This window comes from Archocentrus centrarchus, chromosome 5 (assembly GCF_007364275.1).
Source record: "Archocentrus centrarchus isolate MPI-CPG fArcCen1 chromosome 5, fArcCen1, whole genome shotgun sequence".
Taxonomy (NCBI): domain Eukaryota; kingdom Metazoa; phylum Chordata; class Actinopteri; order Cichliformes; family Cichlidae; genus Archocentrus; species Archocentrus centrarchus.
Genome location: NC_044350.1, coordinates 2018010 through 2036682, shown reverse-complemented (window position 1 = coordinate 2036682; position 18673 = coordinate 2018010). Strand labels below are relative to the sequence as shown.

The window sequence follows — 18673 nt, the reverse complement described above, 5'->3', positions numbered from 1 at the left end:
ATGTAAACTGCTGTCCACCTACTTTTTGTATTTGTTGGTGGGATCTCTCTTTAAATTTTCATATGTACTGTATTGTTATCACTGAGCAGTGTGATTACCTTTTGAGTGCAGTCCCCAGTATTTATTACCAGAACATCTTGTTTTGTATTTTTTCAGTCCAGTTATTTAAAATAAAACCTTTTTTAAAGTTTCTGTGACCTGGATGTTTAAAGATGAATCTACACAAAATGCGGACTGCTTTCTTGCATTTGCACAATATCTCCAAAATTACAAACATCCCGTCTGACAGTGATGCTGAAAAACTAATTGATGCATTTATTATTTCTAGGATGAAAATTCAAATTCAAGATTATCAGGCTGTCCTAAAAAGTCCCTGAAAAGCCTTCAGTTGATCCAAAATGCTGCAGCTAGAGTACTGACAGAGACTAGAAAGAGAGAGCAGATTTCTCCCATATTGGCTTCTCTTCATTGGCTTCCTGTTAAATCCAGAATCAAATTCTTCTCCTCACATATAAAGTATTCCATAATCAGGTCCCATCTTTAATCTTAAACGCCTCACATCACTCCAATAGAGCACTTCGCTCTCAGACTGCTGGCTTACTTGTGGTTCCTAAAGTATTTTAAAGTAGAATGGAAGGCAGAGCCTTCAGCTTTCAGGCCCCTCTTTTGTGGAAGCAGCTCCCATTTGGATTCAGAATACAGACCCCCTCTCTATATCAAAGATCAGGCTTAAAACTCTCATTTTTGATAAAGCTTATAGTTAGGGCTGGATCAGGCGACCCTGAACCCTCGCTTAGTTATGCTGCAATAGGCCTAGGCTGCTGGGTTCCCATGATGTGTTTCTTCTTCACATACCCCTTTTCACTTTGTTTTATATCCCATTCTGCATTTATTCATTAGTTATTATTAATCTCTGGCTCTCTTCCACAGCATGTTTTTTGTCCTGTCTCCCTCCCATCACCCCAACTGGTCACAACAGATGGCTGTCCCTCCCTGAGCGTGGTTCTGCTGGAGGTTTTTTCCAATTAAAGGGGAGTTTTTCCTTCTCACTTTCACCAAGTGCTTGCTCATAGGGGATTGTCTGATTGTTGGGGTTTTATCTCTATTGTTGCAGGGTCTTTACCTTACAATATAAAGTGCCTTGAGGTGACTGATGTTGTGATATTGGCGTTATATAAATAAAATGAAACAAGTTGATAAATTAATTGATTGACAATAAAATTGGATTGAAAATAGTTGAAATAATATAAGTACTGAATAAATCAAGAATCACATAGGATATGTAAATAAACAAAAGTCGAAAGTCCAAACAAATCGAACATTGAGTAACCTGACCCAGGACCATGACAATCATATGCCTTCTCTAGTTGAATGTAAGAAGAGAAAGAGGAATGCTGAAGTAAGTTGGATGAAGTGGTAGAGAATGTCTCCAGGGGGGAGAGATTGGTGATTAGAGCAGACTTCAGTGGACATGCAGGTGAAGGGAACGGTGGTAATGAGGAAGTGTTGGTTAGTGGTCTTAAGGAAAAGAAAAGGAAAAAATGGCTGTGGTGAAAACATATTTTGAGAAGAGGGAGGAACATATGGGTGACGTATAAGAGAGAAGGAAGGTGCACACAGGTGGACTACATTTTATCCAGAAGGTTAAATCTGAAAGCGATAAGAGACTGCAAGGTGGTGTCGGGGGAGAATGTGGCTAAGCAGCATTGGACGGTAATCTGTAGGATGATTCTGGAAGTCAAGAAGAGAAAACAAGTGAAGGCAGCAGCAAGGATTATATGGTGGAAGCTGAAGAAGAATGTTATATAGAGTTCAGGAAGGAGATGAGACATGCTCTGGGTGGTAGGGAAATGTCCCCGGATGACTGGGAAAATGCCAAGAAGGTGTGTCCTCTGGGAAGAGGTAAGAGGACAAGGAGACTTGGAGGGGGAATGAAGAAGTACAAGAAAGTATTCAAAGAGGTTAGCAAAGACAAAGTAGGATAATCAGAGAGATGAAGAAATTAGTACTGGGAGGCTAGGTATATGGCAAAGAGAGAGGTGGCAAAGGCAAAGGGAGAGGCCTGTATGTGAGGCTGGGCACTTAGGAAAGAGAAAAGGACTTGTATTGATTGGCTAGGCAGAGCGATTGAGCTGGAATGCACTGATGACTAAGAGTGTGTTAAGAGGATGGAAGGAATACTTTAAGGAGCATATTACAGTCTGAAAAACATTTGTTGTCATTTCTAAGATTGGCAGTTTTTGTGGTATGCCTTTATTGGCTTTCTCTTGCTCACATAGTTCTTATTTATATTCATGATATGCATAACACAATAGCTAGTTTTCCATGATTGCACCAGATAACCTGTTCATGTGAAGCACATGGAAACTTGCAGATTTTATGTATGAGAGATGATATGTACTCATTAGTGTGTCTACATATGAAGTTATGTGCACACGGTGTGAGTTTGAATGTAAACAGTACACATTCCTGCATGAGGGCATATTTCTATCTTACAATGACAGAGTGTGTGTGTGTGTGTGTGTGAGTGAATCTTGGCGTGTCTCTCACCGAGCCACTTGGTTGATGACAGGAGCAAAGTTGGTTGGGCCATACAGCTGAACAGTTCGCAGGCTCTGAAAGTACGCCTCTAGTACACCTTCAATCCCAACACAGTTTGGGTTCTCTGTGTTAAAGTTCTGTAAGAAAGAAAAGAAAGAAAAAATTGTGAGAGAACATTCATATTGAAGCCCATGTTCAATGATGCTTTGACCTACCGTTGACCTGTGATCCTCATTACAGATAGCTCCATTCTTTTTTCTTACTTTTAAGGTGCATTAAGGGGGGTGGAGTCAAAAGGAATAAATGAAGTAAAAATGCAAAACCGAATGTTTGGCTCTGACTAAAAACAAAATCTAGTTGAGTTTTAGTGACGGGAGGTCCAGCTCTTTTGGCTCTGCTCCCTTGGAAGAGCCGGCCAAATGGCTCTTCATTCAGAGCCTTCTGCATGAGCCTAATTTAGCAGTTATGAATGGTTTGTGTGTTGGTAAGGAATTTTTTTTTTTATTCATCTTTTTCATAAAATCCTACAGTTACCATTGTTTGACACTTTAATCAAAACTTTAAAACAGCTGAACACAGAACCATAGCAAACAAATCAACTAAATAAAGGCTGCTTGTTTTGCAATCTTTCGAGTGTCTGTCCCCCTTGCTTCTTTCACATAATGGCATAATCCTAGTCTGTATGTGACTGGCCTCGTGGTGTGCCCATCAAAATAAAGTCCTGGCCCTGCCTGCACGGATTCTCAGCAGAGCAGAGCAGGAGGCTGAAGATTCGGTTCGCCGAAGGGACTCGGTTGTTTTCGTTTGCTATAAAGAATCGACTGTTAGAGCCGGCTCGTACGACACATCACTACTGGGCAGCAGAAATGTGTTTGTTTCTTCCATCCTCCAGATGTTATCATGACCAAGTCAAGAACTATATAAAGTGAAAAGAAAAGAAGAGGAACTGCAGCCATGACTAAGTATTGTCAAATGAGTAGTCTACATGTTTCAGACTTGATGCCCTAAGTTTATTAGATCTGTGCTCTCACAGTGTTTGTAGTTAACTTACAAGGTTGCTAAAATCTCACAGTATGTAGAAACCTTTAGACCTTAAAAGTTTACAGTTAAAGAGGCACACAGTCATTGTGTTTTGTAGTATGTCTAGCTACAAAGTTGCTGCTAGTGTTGCTATGAATCATCAAAGAAAGCCTCACAATAACTGGTTTTTCACTGAGTTGGCACCATGACAATATAAAAGCATCCCAGACCAAACTCCCCTGCCTCACCTATACCCAGACACAACGCTTCAAATCTTTAAAACAAGCTTAGTGCTTGGATAACACCAATTTCTGGGACATATTACTATGTGGGACACATACCTTTGATACATTTTGGTTATTTATTCAGAAATTTAACAAGGAAAGACAGTAGCTAATTAACTTGCACAGGTCAGCTGAATCCTTTGAAGGTAGGATTTTCTCCAACGCTCTGTGTATTCAGCTGGAAGATCACTGGCACAAGCCCAAGCAACCTGGTTTAATTTCTATGGTTTCTTTCAGCCTGAAAGGATTGTGCCATGGATTCATCAACATGCTGAAACTATTCCTTAGAGGCCAGAGAGGAGTTCATGTTGACATTAGCCACGCAGCTCACATGGCTAAAATAAGTAATATATAAGCTCTATTTTTCTCTCTGACAACAGTTGTATTAATCTGAAGAACTGTGGCAGTTCTGTTTTTCTGCTTTGTTCTGCCTGAACAAGTCTGCTGCTAACAGCAAATCCTAAAGACGAGCATGTGTCAGACCTGTTAGAATCCTTTTCATCTTATTTGATGAAAAGACAGAGAAGAGAAACATCGCATTGACATCTTAAGCCTCTTATTTTTAACAAGTACAGAGAAAACATATGCGTTGAGCTTTGTTTGGTTCCTTGATATACTCTCCTGAGATCAATCACTTTGGTAAATGCTTAGTTCATCATAATGCACCACACATTTAAACGCACAAACATCTTTTTAACCTCTTCCTGATCACTACTCCTGTGGGGGACCTAGCATTTCCTCTGCCTCACCCCTTTTGGGGTGGGTGTGGCTTAGAAGTTATTTACTAATTGGAAGGTTGGTGGTACAATCACTGGCTGCTCCAGTCTGCATGCCATAGTATCCTTGGGCAAGATACTGGACCCTGAGTTGCTTCAGATGCACGTAGATGTTAGATAGAAAGCACTTTGAAAAAAGTGCTTGTATAAATGGGTGAATAAGACATGTTGCATAAAGTGCTTTGAATGCTCGAGTACAAAAGCGCTAGATAAGAACAAGTCTGGTTATACCATCACCCTCAGGTCATGCTGCACCCTGCACAGCGCTTCCCTGTCCTCAGACCTGAAGGATTTTTATTAAGCACTTCCCTTGGGTCATTAGGGATCCAGAGCTTTTTCCCAAAGGAACATATAGTCCCGGGTCCTATTCCAGGAAGCATGTTCAACAAACTCCAAGTCTAACCACAAACTCCCAGCTGATTAATTCTGAGATCAGTAACTCTGAGAATTCAGACAGAGCAGTTGATCAGAGAACATCTCTGAGTATGCTCACCCTGAGTTAAGTGCAGGAAGAAAACCATCATCAATGGAGCTCTGATACCAGATTCACCATGGCAACAAGTAAATAAAGAACAGAGGCTTCATTTTAATGAAGTGGCCCAAAGAATATGAATGTGTCAGCGACGACCGTGATATTCATCTTAAATAGTGAGAGGAAAGAAAAGAGTCAACAGCTTAGTCAACTCTGTCATCATCACAGACAATATAAAAGTTAGATATAAAATAGCTATATACATTCTTTTATACAGTCAGTGGTCATTATTTAGCTATCGTGGATTTTCATTAGATGAAGCTGAAACCTTAATTTTACATTTGATTTTTAAAGCTAATTATTTAAGGACCCTGACAGGAACGACATAGAGAAACTGAAGATAGAAATAATGGAGAAACAGACAGAGTTTACTGATGGACCTATGATATTAGTTACTCAGATAGCAACAAAATCTGGAGCAGAGCCGTTCTCCTTATTTTTTTTATTCAGTAAAAGCTTAATGTACTGATGGGACGTAACAGCCTCAGTTTTGTTTTAACAGTGAATTTCATAATTTCTGCCATTACTGGATAAAAATGCTTAATGAGATTTACAGTAAAATTCTAATCAGTCGAACCACTCATAATTTCATCTGGGTCCATCAGTGTCTGTGTAACCAATATCACAGATCCATCAGTAAACTGTGTCTGATCGCTTTCTCCGAGGTTTTATCTTCAGTTTCTGTCTCCCACATTTTATCCGTGTCAGGTTACAGCTGAATAATAAGATTTGAAAACTAAATGTAAAATTAGGTTTCCAGCTTCTAATCAAAATTCAGGCTGAGGGAATGATGACCGCAGACAGTACAAAAAATGATATACAGTATATCAAACTCGGTAGGCAGTAAAGTGACTCCATTGTCTATGATGACTCTTTTCTTCCTGCCCATTTTTAAGATTAATATCATGGTCAGCACTGACGCATGTTCATGCTCCTCGGTCCACTGGATTAAAGTGGAGACTCTTTATTTAACTGTTGCCATGGTGAACCGTGGGACAGGGATTCCAGTGATGGTGGCTTTCTTTCTCTACGCTCACACATGTTTATCTCAACGTGAACGTACTCAGAGTTAATTGAACTAACTCTGATCAGCATTTCTGGAACAGGAAACTCTGAGCTGCTGATTTAGAGTTTAACACTAAATCAGCTTTGTTGAACATTTATCCTGGAATAAGGCCAAAATCAAAGTTTTAGGTAAAATCTGCCTGCCTGTGAGTGCATTTGGGTCCTTATCTAGCAATTTGACAGATACAGCACTTTTCAAAATGTTTTTTTCACATCATTTAATGACTTAATCTCAATCTGTGAATAATCTCAACATGAAATGTAGCAAGCTGACAGACTGTCTGCGACACGCTTTTAAAAACTCACTTTCAAATAATTTAGTTCAGTTTTAGCCTTAAACTCATTTAGCCTCATCTCAAGTATAAATGTCTCTAAGATCCAAACTGTGACAGTCATTTTGCCAACCAATAACAATAACGTACAGTAACTGTTTCCAGTGCAAAGAAACTGACTGACAACTGTATTTCAATCACAAAGTTAGAAGAATAGAGACTATAGATTTTATTCTGAGCTCATAATAAATCTGCAATGTTATTTCTGTCACTGTCCTTATATATCGATGACTGAATGCTTATAAAAGCATTTATGATAAGTAAAAAAATAGTGAACTAATGTCTAACCAGGATTTCAGTGTTTGTAAAACATAAACTTCTGCAAATGAATTTGCACTTACTGGGGTTAGGTTAATTGGCTAATCTAAATTGCCCATAGGTGTGAATGAGAGCATGAATGTGAGTGTGAAAGGTCGTCTGTCCCTCTGTGTTGGCCCTGCAACAGGCTGGCGACCTGTTCAGGGTGTACCCTGCCTCTCGCCCTATGACAGCTGGGATAGGCTCCAGCCCCCCCGCGACCCTTAACAGGATGTGCGGAAGCGAATGGATGGATGGATGGATGGAAATGAATTTGCTCTGCTATGCTGTTCAAAGCAATTTTACAAATGAGGAAATGAACCAGAGTGTTACAGTAGCAGAATCTCTAATCCTGGTAGCTCACTCTGAGTTTAAGCTAACGCTCCTTCTGGAACAGACAACCTGGAATTTCCCTCATCTCAGACTTAGGAATGTTAGCTAAACCTGCTTCCTGGACCAGGGCCCAGGCCGGTAAGGATGTTTATTCTCTGAATTTGATATATTCTGTGATACAACAAATTAAACTGTTTTCCTTTGGGGAAAAAAAAAACATGCAGAAATGAAATCAAGCAAAAACTTTATAAGTTATTAGGAATAACTGAATAGATGATAAGAAATAATGAAAAACCATAACAACCAAATGGTGGTAATAATAACCTTCCCTTAAAATGAATAATTTTGGGGGTGTCACACTACTGTCTGCATGAATAGATTTTGCTTTCCTGCTATATTTTCATGATTTTATTCTGTGTGCTATCATTTTTACATATGCTACATGTTGCTATTTTCCACTGTGCAACAGAATTAACCCACTAAATAAAATTTAGGACACATCTTCAGTGTTTGTTTACCAATGCTGAGGTCCTTGGTGCTCTGTTATGGCTGAAATTTTCCTTGCATATTATTCATATTGAGATTGCAGGAAAACAGTCTAAGCTGAATAAAGTGGGATTATCCAACATGAAGCAGGCCTCTATGTTGTGAGTGTGAAAATAACTGAAACCATTCAGAATGCATGTCACCTCATTTTACCCTCATTGTTAGTGACATAATATTAAAAGACCATATACTGACATTTCCGTTGCAGTGACCTGATACAGTAGCTGCTCACAGTTAATCATCTCTTCTTTTTCAAACCTCTGAGGCTTTCTGATATCTGTCCCCAAGACTATACTTTTTAATTATTTCCACTGAGACTGAAGGCTCTGTTTAATATAGGTTTCTTTAAAGTATCAGAAACAGATTTTGAAGATTTTGTTATTTAAGCACTAGCACAGAACAGCTAGCAGCAGTAGAGGCAAAGAACTAGTTAGTTAGAAGCCTAACTAGAGACAAATATTTTATTTAGTGTCCTTGTGAAGCAGAGAACATTTTGACATTCAATGTTGATATATTGCTGTACAAACCTGCATTCTTTCATTATGCTGTTGATAGTAATTTCATAAACTTATGATGTAGAGGTACACTATATTGCCAAAAGTATTCACTTGTCTGCCTTCACACACATATGAACTTGAGTGACATCCCATGATATCGCCCACCCTTTGCAGCTATAATTGTATTAATATAGCAGATTTCATTACATGCAAACTTCACAATCAATCGGGTTTTTAAATATATATATATATATATATATATATATATATTTTTTTTTTTTTTTTTTTTTTTAATTAATTAATTTATTTATTGCTGTCTCAAGGCATTGTAAACCTGTACAGGTTTTTATGTCATTATCTTCTGTGTTCACCACACTAAGTGTAGGTCTGTGTAAATAATAAGGTTATGAGTTTGATTTTGAATGTATGCACAGCTGGAATTGATCTCAGGTCAGCAGGCAGCTTGTTCCAAAGAACAGGACCACAATAACTGAAAGCACCTTCAGCACATTTAGATCTAATTCTGGGAACAGTTAAAGGAGCTGCACCTGCTGACCTGAGAGGTCTGACTGGGTTGTAAACAGTGAGGAAGTCAGAGATGTTCTGGGAGGACAAATCACTGAGAGCTTTAGAAACGAATAAAAGTATTTAATTCTATATTGCACTGGGAGCCAATAAAGTGCCTTCATTACTGGGTAATATGGTCACATTGTCATAAACCTGTGAGGATTCTGGCAGCTGCATTTTGAAGGAGCTGAATTTGTCCCACTGATGATTTGGAAAGTCCTGCAAATAGAACATCGCAATAATCTGACCTGCTCGATATAAATGTAAGGACTAAATTCTCAGAGTCCGATTGAGATAAATATATTAAATATATTTTAATATATTTAGATGACTGCCCCTCCCTGAGCCTGGTTCTGCTGGAGGTTTCTTCCTGTTAAAAGATGTTTTTGCTTCCCACTGTCACCAAGTGCTGCTCATAGGGGGTTGTTTTTATTGTCGGTTTTCCCTGTAATTACTGTAGAGTCTTTACCTTACAATATAAAGTGTCTTGATGCGACTATTCATAAATAAAATTGAATTGAACTGAACAATGCACCTCACCATCCGCTGACCCTACTCTCTGATTTTACGTAGCCTAGCGCTTTGTGGCTGAGTTGCTGTCGTTCCCACTTGCTTCCACTTTGTTATAACATCACTAACAGTTGACTGTGGAATATTTAGTAGTGAGGAAATTTCACAACTGGACTTGTTGCACAGGTACATCTTATCACAGAATCACTCTGGAATTCACTGAGCTCCTGACAGCAACCTTTCACCAATGTTTGTAGAAGCAGTCTGCATGCCTAGGTGCTTGATTTTATACACCTGTGGCCGTGGAAGTGATTGGAACACCTGAATTCAGTGATTTGGATGGTGAGTAAATACTTTTGGCAATATAGTGTATATTTTATATAATGAAACACTAATGTGCCAAGGGAGGGGCCGAAAGGGCAACCCCACACCAGTACAACTGGACTCGAGTACTGTAGCAGTCTCACAATGACAATATCTTCTGAAGCTTTAGTTACTTATTTTTTTGCAGATTTGAACAGAAATCTACTAATATATGATCCTACTGTAGATAAAGCTACCCAGCCGTGACATTAGAGTTATCTGCACATTAGTGAATCACTGGTTATGATCCAATAATACAACGGATGTGATTCAAAGGCAACATTTAATAGACACCTTTTTAACACTGGAAACAGATTATAAGGCTAATTGCATTAAGTACATTTAAACAGTTCCTCTCTGTTTTTTTCTTTCTAGAAGTGGCAGCATGATAAATGGCAGGCTTATAATGGGTCAGGGGCCAGCATGCAGCATGTCACACTGAGAATTTATGAACTGATAATAATAAGAAATTATTTATACCATGTTTGGGATATTCTTTAAATGGGTTAATTTAAATTATTGAATGAAAATATTCAAAACAATAAAACAGATCTAATACTGTACATAGACATAAATGTTCTACAGTCTGAGTCCAGTATTACTCAGTTTGTTGTATTTTGGGTTTACAGTATTGCTCTTTCTTTTTGGTCAGCTGCAGCTTGGGGTTGATGGTCTGATCCCCTGATCCAATGTCCTTGGGCAAGACACCTATGTAGCTGCTCCCAGTGGCAGCTCCACTCATTGGTTAGCATGTGTAAATGACAAATGCACTTTGTAGAACAAAATGTGAGCATATAAGTATATACTAAGTTCAGATGCTTTGTTATCACATGACATTTTTTTTGTCCTGCTTAAGAGGCAAGTCAGTTTATGACTTATATTTTTATATTTTTGGTTTTGTGTTGTCTCTTTCTGGGAAAAAAAAATCCCATTGTCTTGCTGTTCAGCAACTAAAACTTCACTGCACCAATGATCTGTCCTGCATAAGTCATGTTTAATGAGACCAAATGCTAAAACTTTACATTTGACGAACTCTAGATAGTCCAACATGCTCGGAGCAGTTTCTAAACAACAGATTCTTAATTAGAGTTGCCCCCGTGTGGCGTGGATCTGGGATTTGTCACGCTGAGGTGAACTCTAATTGGGAAAGCTGATTGAATGGCTGCTCAAATGGAAATGAGGAAAAGTTGTGCAAAGTGAGGAATCTCGACAAGCTATGTGCTGACACTCACTCACACACCGCTGACTTCTGACTGGGGGAGAGTCAAGGGGATCTTGGGATTTGGCAAAACTTATTAGAAATGACAGTTTCAGGTCAGGCAAAACTTGGGTAAAAAATATTTCCAGCACGCTAATGAAACAAAGTGTGTCACTGAGATATTTACTCTCATATAAAAAGATTTGGTCATTATATGGTCTTCTTAAAATACTCCTACTAATCCTCGCCCGGAGCCTTGGAACAACACCAACAATAAGACTCTCCTTTCTTCTGAAGTAACTGTCTAAAGCGACCACTGCCTGGAATCCTAGCATAAGTGAATATATTTTTTTCATTTTTCTGTTTTTCTAATTGTTAGTATTGCCATCCGACTGGCTGACAATGCTGAGCTAAGCAGTGCTTCTGGAAAATGTCACTCACTGGAGCTGCCTTCCTGTTTGCTGTCTGTTCTTCTTCCATCACTCCTAAACCATCAAACAGATGAACTTCTCTCTCAGTGTGCAGCATGATTCATTGTGTTTTTTTCCCCTCCCACCTTTTGTTCCTTTTCTCTGTCTCAGTCACTTCACAAGACTACTCCGCAATGCCTATAGCTTGTGGGATTATACAAGCTCGCTTTTCATTGACTGGACAAGTTGTTCTGATGTTCCATACAATGTGAAGGGTAATTTGAGCTCATCAAATATATTATCTTGCTGATTTAAAGGTAATAACAGTTAAAATTAATTGTAATTGCTAACAATTACTGAATGATTATAAATGATATATAATTTTGTGAAATGTCCTCAGGGTATCCAGAGATGGCAGAGTTGCTCTAGACATTAGAAAACACGATTTGACAGCTCACAAAAATTATTAGTATAATGGCTGGAATGAGAATTAGTAGCTCCAAGTCTGAGGCCATGGTTGTGGGTTGGAGAGGAGTTGCTACCTCAAGAGAAGTTCAGTTATCGTAAATGGACTGGTTCTTATATAATGCTTTTCTACTCTACTTTGAGCACTCAAAGCTCTTTATACAACACGCCTCATTCGTTCCATTCACACATTCATACAAGTACTTCTTTCTACACACACATTCACACTCCAATGGATACACCGGAGAGCAACTTGGGGTTCTGGGATACTTTGGTATTCAGAATTAGAAAATAATCTACTCTACCTCCTGAGCTACAGCCACCCCTCAGTCACCACTTAGGTTGTCATTTATTTGTTGGGGAAGAGCTGCGCCGGAGTTTGACAGATAAACTTGTATGGCATCAACAGTGATGTTGATACTGTTGTGGCGAAAAGACAGCAGCACTGAATTCAATGGTCAATCTACTTTTAAACTCACACTCATGGTTACGAGCTGCAAGTAGTGACTGAAAGCCCAAAATCATGGAAACAAGTGGCAGAAAGGAGCTCTCTCCAAAAGGAGACAAAAGTCTGGGTTCACAGGTAGGGTGAGGAGCTCAGTCATTCAGGAAGACTCAGAGTAGAGCTGCTGCTCCACTGCATCAAAAATAGCCAGCTGAGGTGGCTTGGGCATCTGACAAGGATGGCTCCTGGACACCTCTGGAGTGAGGTACTTCAGGCATGTCCAACCAGGAGAACACATTGGGTCAGACCCAGAGAGAGAACTAAAATAGCTTCCACTAATAGTAATCAGTATTCGGATCATTACTCAATAAAAGTTATGTATTACACATTACTCGTTTTGTTTTGTTTTTTTAATTTATGCAGTAAGTTACTTAATTACTTGCTGCAGAAAGTAATTTGTTATTATAATATAATATATGTTATAAGTTTATATTATACCTAACCTTAGGCTACAGTTCCACACACCAACACAAATCCTTATTCTAATGAGAAGACAACTAGAGTCTTTCTTTTGGTTTGAACACAAAACCGACAACACAAACCAGCCCACAGACATTTCAAAGTGATCACCACAGTAATTCTACTGTAGAAACATCTACAGGTAAAAATGGAGGCTACAATGCTGCATTTTTCTTATTTATCTGAGGTTTATTTGCCTAATTTTAATACCTCCTCGGGACCAGATTATTTTTTATTATGCCCTGATATGAAAAGCTTTATAACTGAAATAGGGTGTACTTTCTTTTTCACATGACTGTAGTGTGTTAGCTGAAATGAGACTTTGATTTGATTTTTCATTGTATCTGTCTTGTGTCTTTTGTCATTTATTGTGGTCCTGATAAATACCAATTCGGTAAGTTTGTATTCTTTGTATTTATTTAAATGTTACATCGACTGGTTCTTTTATTGCACTTTTCTTCTCTACATGAGCACTCAAAGTGCTTTATACAGCACGTCTCATTTATCCATTCATGCCAGCACTTTCTACATCTAAGAGCTTTTCTGTATCTAACAAGTTGCTCCCGATAAATGCATAAGGAGCAACTTGGGGTTCAGTAGCAGCCAGGGATCAAACCACCAACGTTCCAATCAGTAGATGACCTCCTCTACCTCCTGAACCCCAGCTATTTTACAAAGTTAGGAAAGCAATGTTTAATTTGACCCTGATCAGGCCTTAGATATAAAAACAATGATTCGCAGTCTCTTCTTCACAGTGAGGAATACAGTTTATTAATTAAACACTGGTATCAGATTGGTACTCACTCCCCAGTGAGTCAAGGTATCTGTATTTGATCCAAACTGGAAAAGTTGGATTGGTGCATTCCTAGTGAAAGCCCCATAAGTCATTATCCAGCAGGGGCTCCCAGACCAATGAACAGAGTTAATGTTGGGCACTGGCAGAGATTTTTTCTTGATTCTCCTTTTTGCCTTGAGCTGCGCCGGAGTTTGACAGATAAACTTGTATGGCATCAACAGTGATGTTGATACTGTTGTGGCGAAAAGACAGCAGCACTGAATTCAATGGTCAATCTACTTTTAAACTCACACTCATGGTTACGAGCTGCAAGTAGTGACTGAAAGCCCAAAATCATGGAAACAAGTGGCAGAAAGGAGCTCTCTCCAAAAGGAGACAAAAGTCTGGGTTCACAGGTAGGGTGAGGAGCTCAGTCATTCAGGAAGACTCAGAGTAGAGCTGCTGCTCCACTGCATCAAAAATAGCCAGCTGAGGTGGCTTGGGCATCTGACAAGGATGGCTCCTGGACACCTCTGGAGTGAGGTACTTCAGGCATGTCCAACCAGGAGAACACATTGGGTCAGACCCAGAGAGAGAACTAAAATAGCTTCCACTAATAGTAATCAGTATTCGGATCATTACTCAAAAAAAAGTTATGTATTACACATTACTCGTTTTGTTTTGTTTTTTAATTTATGCAGTAAGTTACTTAATTACTTGCTGCAGAAAGTAATTTGTTATTATAATATAATATATGTTATAAGTTTATATTATACCTTACCTTAGGCTACAGTTCCACACACCAACACAAATCCTTATTCTAATGAGAAGACAACTAGAGTCTTTCTTTTGGTTTGAACACAAAACCGACAACACAAACCAGCCCACAGACATTTCAAAGTGATCACCACAGTAATTCTACTGTAGAAACATCTACAGGTAGAAATGGAGGCTACAATGCTGCATTTTTCTTATTTATCTGAGGTTTATTTGCCTAATTTTAATACCTCCTCGGGACCAGATTATTTTTTATTATGCCCTGATATGAAAAGCTTTATAACTGAAATAGGGTGTACTTTCTTTTTCACATGACTGTAGTGTGTTAGCTGAAATGAGACTTTGATTTGATTTTTCATTGTATCTGTCTTGTGTCTTTTGTCATTTATTGTGGTCCTGATAAATACCAATTCGGTAAGTTTGTATTCTTTGTATTTATTTAAATGTTACATCGACTGGTTCTTTTATTGCACTTTTCTTCTCTACATGAGCACTCAAAGTGCTTTATACAGCACGTCTCATTTATCCATTCATGCCAGCACTTTCTACATCTAAGAGCTTTTCTGTATCTAACAAGTTGCTCCCGATAAATGCATAAGGAGCAACTTGGGGTTCAGTAGCAGCCAGGGATCAAACCACCAACGTTCCAATCAGTAGATGACCTCCTCTACCTCCTGAACCCCAGCTATTTTACAAAGTTAGGAAAGCAATGTTTAATTTGACCCTGATCAGGCCTTAGATATAAAAACAATGATTCGCAGTCTCTTCTTCACAGTGAGGAATACAGTTTATTAATTAAACACTGGTATCAGATTGGTACTCACTCCCCAGTGAGTCAAGGTATCTGTATTTGATCCAAACTGGAAAAGTTGGATTGGTGCATTCCTAGTGAAAGCCCCATAAGTCATTATCCAGCAGGGGCTCCCAGACCAATGAACAGAGTTAATGTTGGGCACTGGCAGAGATTTTTTCTTGATTCTCCTTTTTGCCTTGAGGGTGTGTTTATTTGAATTTTGAAGAAGTCCCAGAAATGGAAGTGGGCTCTCTGTCAGTGGCCCATGAGACCTTACATCTGACAGATGGACACATTTCACCTCCTGGCAGGCTTTCACTCAGAGCTGACACATGTCAGATGTAAATAAATCCTTAAAAAAAAAAAAAAAAGCTAGTTCAACTTGACACACTTGTTTTTAAGCTTTTGCAGAATGTGGTTAACATGAGAAAGCAGACGTTTAACTGAAGTCTCTGTGGTTCCACAAAAACAGAAACATCTGTTCGCTGAATATTACAAAATAACATGCAAGTGCACTAAAACAGCCTAAAGGATCACTCAGCATTCCAACAGCGTAGTACTTACTGCCAAACGCAGAGTGCTGGAAAATGGCCGTGAACTGAGAATAGACATCTCAGAATGAGGTTGATCTAGTAAACCTTTTTGACATTTGTTTGCCAGAATGTTATAACATTCATACTAAATACTTGGACTTTATGTGGTCTAACCAGTAGATGGGTTAACATCAAATATAAGTGTGTAATATATGGCTAAGATAGAAAAGACAGTAGACCTTTTTGTATATTTAAATGAATGATCCACAGCTGCAGCAGCTGCTATATGTAAAGCTTTTCCTCTGGAGCCACCCAAACGCTGCAGAACATATAACATATGTTTATAAATCCTGTTGTGTTTACCTTCATGAACAACAAATTCCTCCAAACTCTGACAAAACCCTCAAAATTCCACTGCTGCTCTGTTGATGATACAGGAAATGATTGTGTGATTGAAGGAAGAATGAGGGTTGATGTTTTATTTATGACATGCATTATGGTGCAAGCAGTCCTTTAATGAAATGATTTTGCAATAAAATATGACTATTAAGATATATATACAAAGTTTATATGAAATACCTTCGTGCTAAAGAAATACTGAGGTATCAATACTCAGATAAGGTGCAAAGTGCATGCAAATACACTCAAAAGTAGGTGTACAAACAAGATGCCATTACCTATGGGGTTTCCTCAAGGGAAACCCAGTCTTCTATAATATTATTCTATAATATTCTTCTGTAATAGGGCAACTACATGATCAAGTTTGTTGTTATGACAAACTTTTGTTTGTTGTCAGTGGTAAATATTTATTTTTGAGTCAGATAAATTTGAAAGCTTTTCTGCATGCATGTTGTCATTTGTATATTTCAACAAAGTGGATTTCAAATCCAACCATCAAGGTATGACTGAAGGGCTGACTTTCAGCTTTAATTACAAAGTTTTAAGAATAGTATTTTATTAACTGCTGAAGACTGTTTATATATGTAGCGCCCACTTTTAGAGACTCAAAATTATTTGGACAAGCAACAATTATAAATCTAAAAATAGTTTTTAATAATTGGATGAATGTTTTCTGCAGTCAATGACTGCCAGAAGTTTAGAACTCATGGACGTCACCAAATGCTGCATTTCCTCGCCTGAGATGTTCTGTTAGGCCTTTACGACAGACACCTTCAGTTTCTGCTTGTTTCTGCATTCAGTTTTGTCTTCAGTAACTGAAAATCATGCTTTGTTTGGTCAAGATCAGTCAGGCTGTATCTCCCCTCAGCCCCAACTGGTCTCGGCAGATGACTGCCCCTCCCTGAGTCTGGATCTGCTGGAGGTTTCTTCCTGTTAAAAGGAAGTTTTTCCTTCCCACTGTAGCCAAGTGCTGCTCATAGGAGGTCGTTTTGACTGTTGGGTTTTCTCTGTAATTATTGTAGGGTCTTTACCTTACAATATGAAGCATCTTGAGGTGACTGTTTGTTGTGATTTGGCGCTGTATAAATAAAATTGAATTGAATTGAATTGAAGTTCAGGTGACTGGCTTGGCTAGTTTGAGTTGCTGTGGTTTGGGCCATTATCCATTTGCATTATTAATCACCATCCAATCAGTTTCTCAACATCTGGCTGAATCTGAGCAGAGATCATAACCCCATACACTTCAGAATTCATCCTACTACCTCTTTCAAAATCACATCATCAATAAACACTACACTTTTCTCTTCCCATCATTCTGGTACAAATTATTCATCTTAGTTTTTCCTGTCCACATATTTTTTTTCAATAACAGGTCAGGCGGCTCTGTTAGATGTTTTCTGGCAAAGTCTGTTCTGACCGTTTTGTTCTTGAGTGGTTTGCACCTTGTTGTAAACCGTCTGTGTTTCCATTCATGAACACGTCTCTTGATTGTAGACTTTGACAAACTGTGTTTTAACTAGGCTAGATGTTTTCTTAAATGAGAAAAGACTTCTGTGATAATCCACTTTAGTTGTCTTCTGTGGTCTTCCAGGCATTTTGATACTGCTGAGCCAGTGCATTCCTTCTTTCATTCCTTTTTAAGAATGCACCAGATTGTTGGCTTGGCCACTCCTAAAGTTTTTGCTGTCTCTCTGATAGATTTATTCTGGTTTTCAGCCCAATCTTGGCGTCCTAAATCAGATCAACTCCTGATCTTTTATCGATTCATTTTTTATGGAACAATCAGAGAATAGGCTTCACCTGGCCATTAAGCTGCTCAATTATGTTTGGATCTCCAAAATATAATAATAGCTGTAATTCCTAAACATCTACTGTGATACTTTAAGTGGAGCTGAATGTTTGCACTTCAATCACGTCTTGATTGTTTGATTTAAAATCCTCTGTGGTGGTGGTGCACAGGGTCAAACCTAGTTTCATCATCCAAAAACTTATGGATCTAACTGTAATGTCTGGAGAAGAAGCTATCCGTTGGCTGCCACATCAGCTCAGTTATCCAAACAGTGATATCAGTGATGTGACTGACCAAGAGTGAATTTATTAATTACTGCACACAGACAGTCCCTTTTCATTGCTCAAAATATCAACAAAATAGCCCCAAAATCCATTGCTATCAAGGAATAACTATTAAAATGGTCTCTCTCTCAGTCTCAATCATGACTCTTACCAGTGGAAAGGCGTGGGAGATCTTGCCATCTGGGGGAAGTTTAGCTCCAAAGCCGTATGCAGGGAAGAGTTTGTCACTGTCATAGTCCTGGATAATTTCCCCCACAGCCTTCAGGGCCATGGCATATGCATTCATCTGGTATGGACTCATATAGTGCAAAGATGTGGGCTGGGACGGGTTACCTAGAAAGAGAGAAACCACCGCCCCAGCCAGCATACATATGGAAAATATAAAGGGATTAAAAACAGCATGCAGCAACTTTAGCATGATCGTGTTCTTATCAGTGAAAGAAGAGCAATTACACATTTATGACGCATGCAGAAAACATGCACGCAGACATCATGCAGGACCACGATGTAGTATAATTAGTGATTTATTAGTTTATTAGTTTTAATGAAGTTTCTCAATTTTGTGAAGCCCCTGTAGAGCTGATGTTATGTACTTTTTCCATGAGATCTCTCTGCCTCTGGCT

At 38.7% G+C, this 18673-nt stretch overlaps 1 protein-coding gene across 1 annotated transcript in view; it reads right to left on the bottom strand.

The window, feature by feature from the left end:
* Nucleotides 1-18366, bottom strand: part of LOC115779881 (copine-9-like) — a 55124-nt gene extending 36758 nt beyond the window's left edge. Inside the window, exons 1-2 of the mRNA XM_030728765.1 lie at nucleotides 18202-18366; nucleotides 2551-2678 (exon numbers count right to left, since the gene is read on the bottom strand). Of these exons, the coding sequence (XP_030584625.1) occupies nucleotides 2551-2678; nucleotides 18202-18351 (278 nt within the window). The 5' untranslated portion in view covers nucleotides 18352-18366. The remainder of the gene's footprint in view (nucleotides 1-2550; nucleotides 2679-18201) is intronic.
* Nucleotides 18367-18673: the final 307 nt, after the last annotated feature.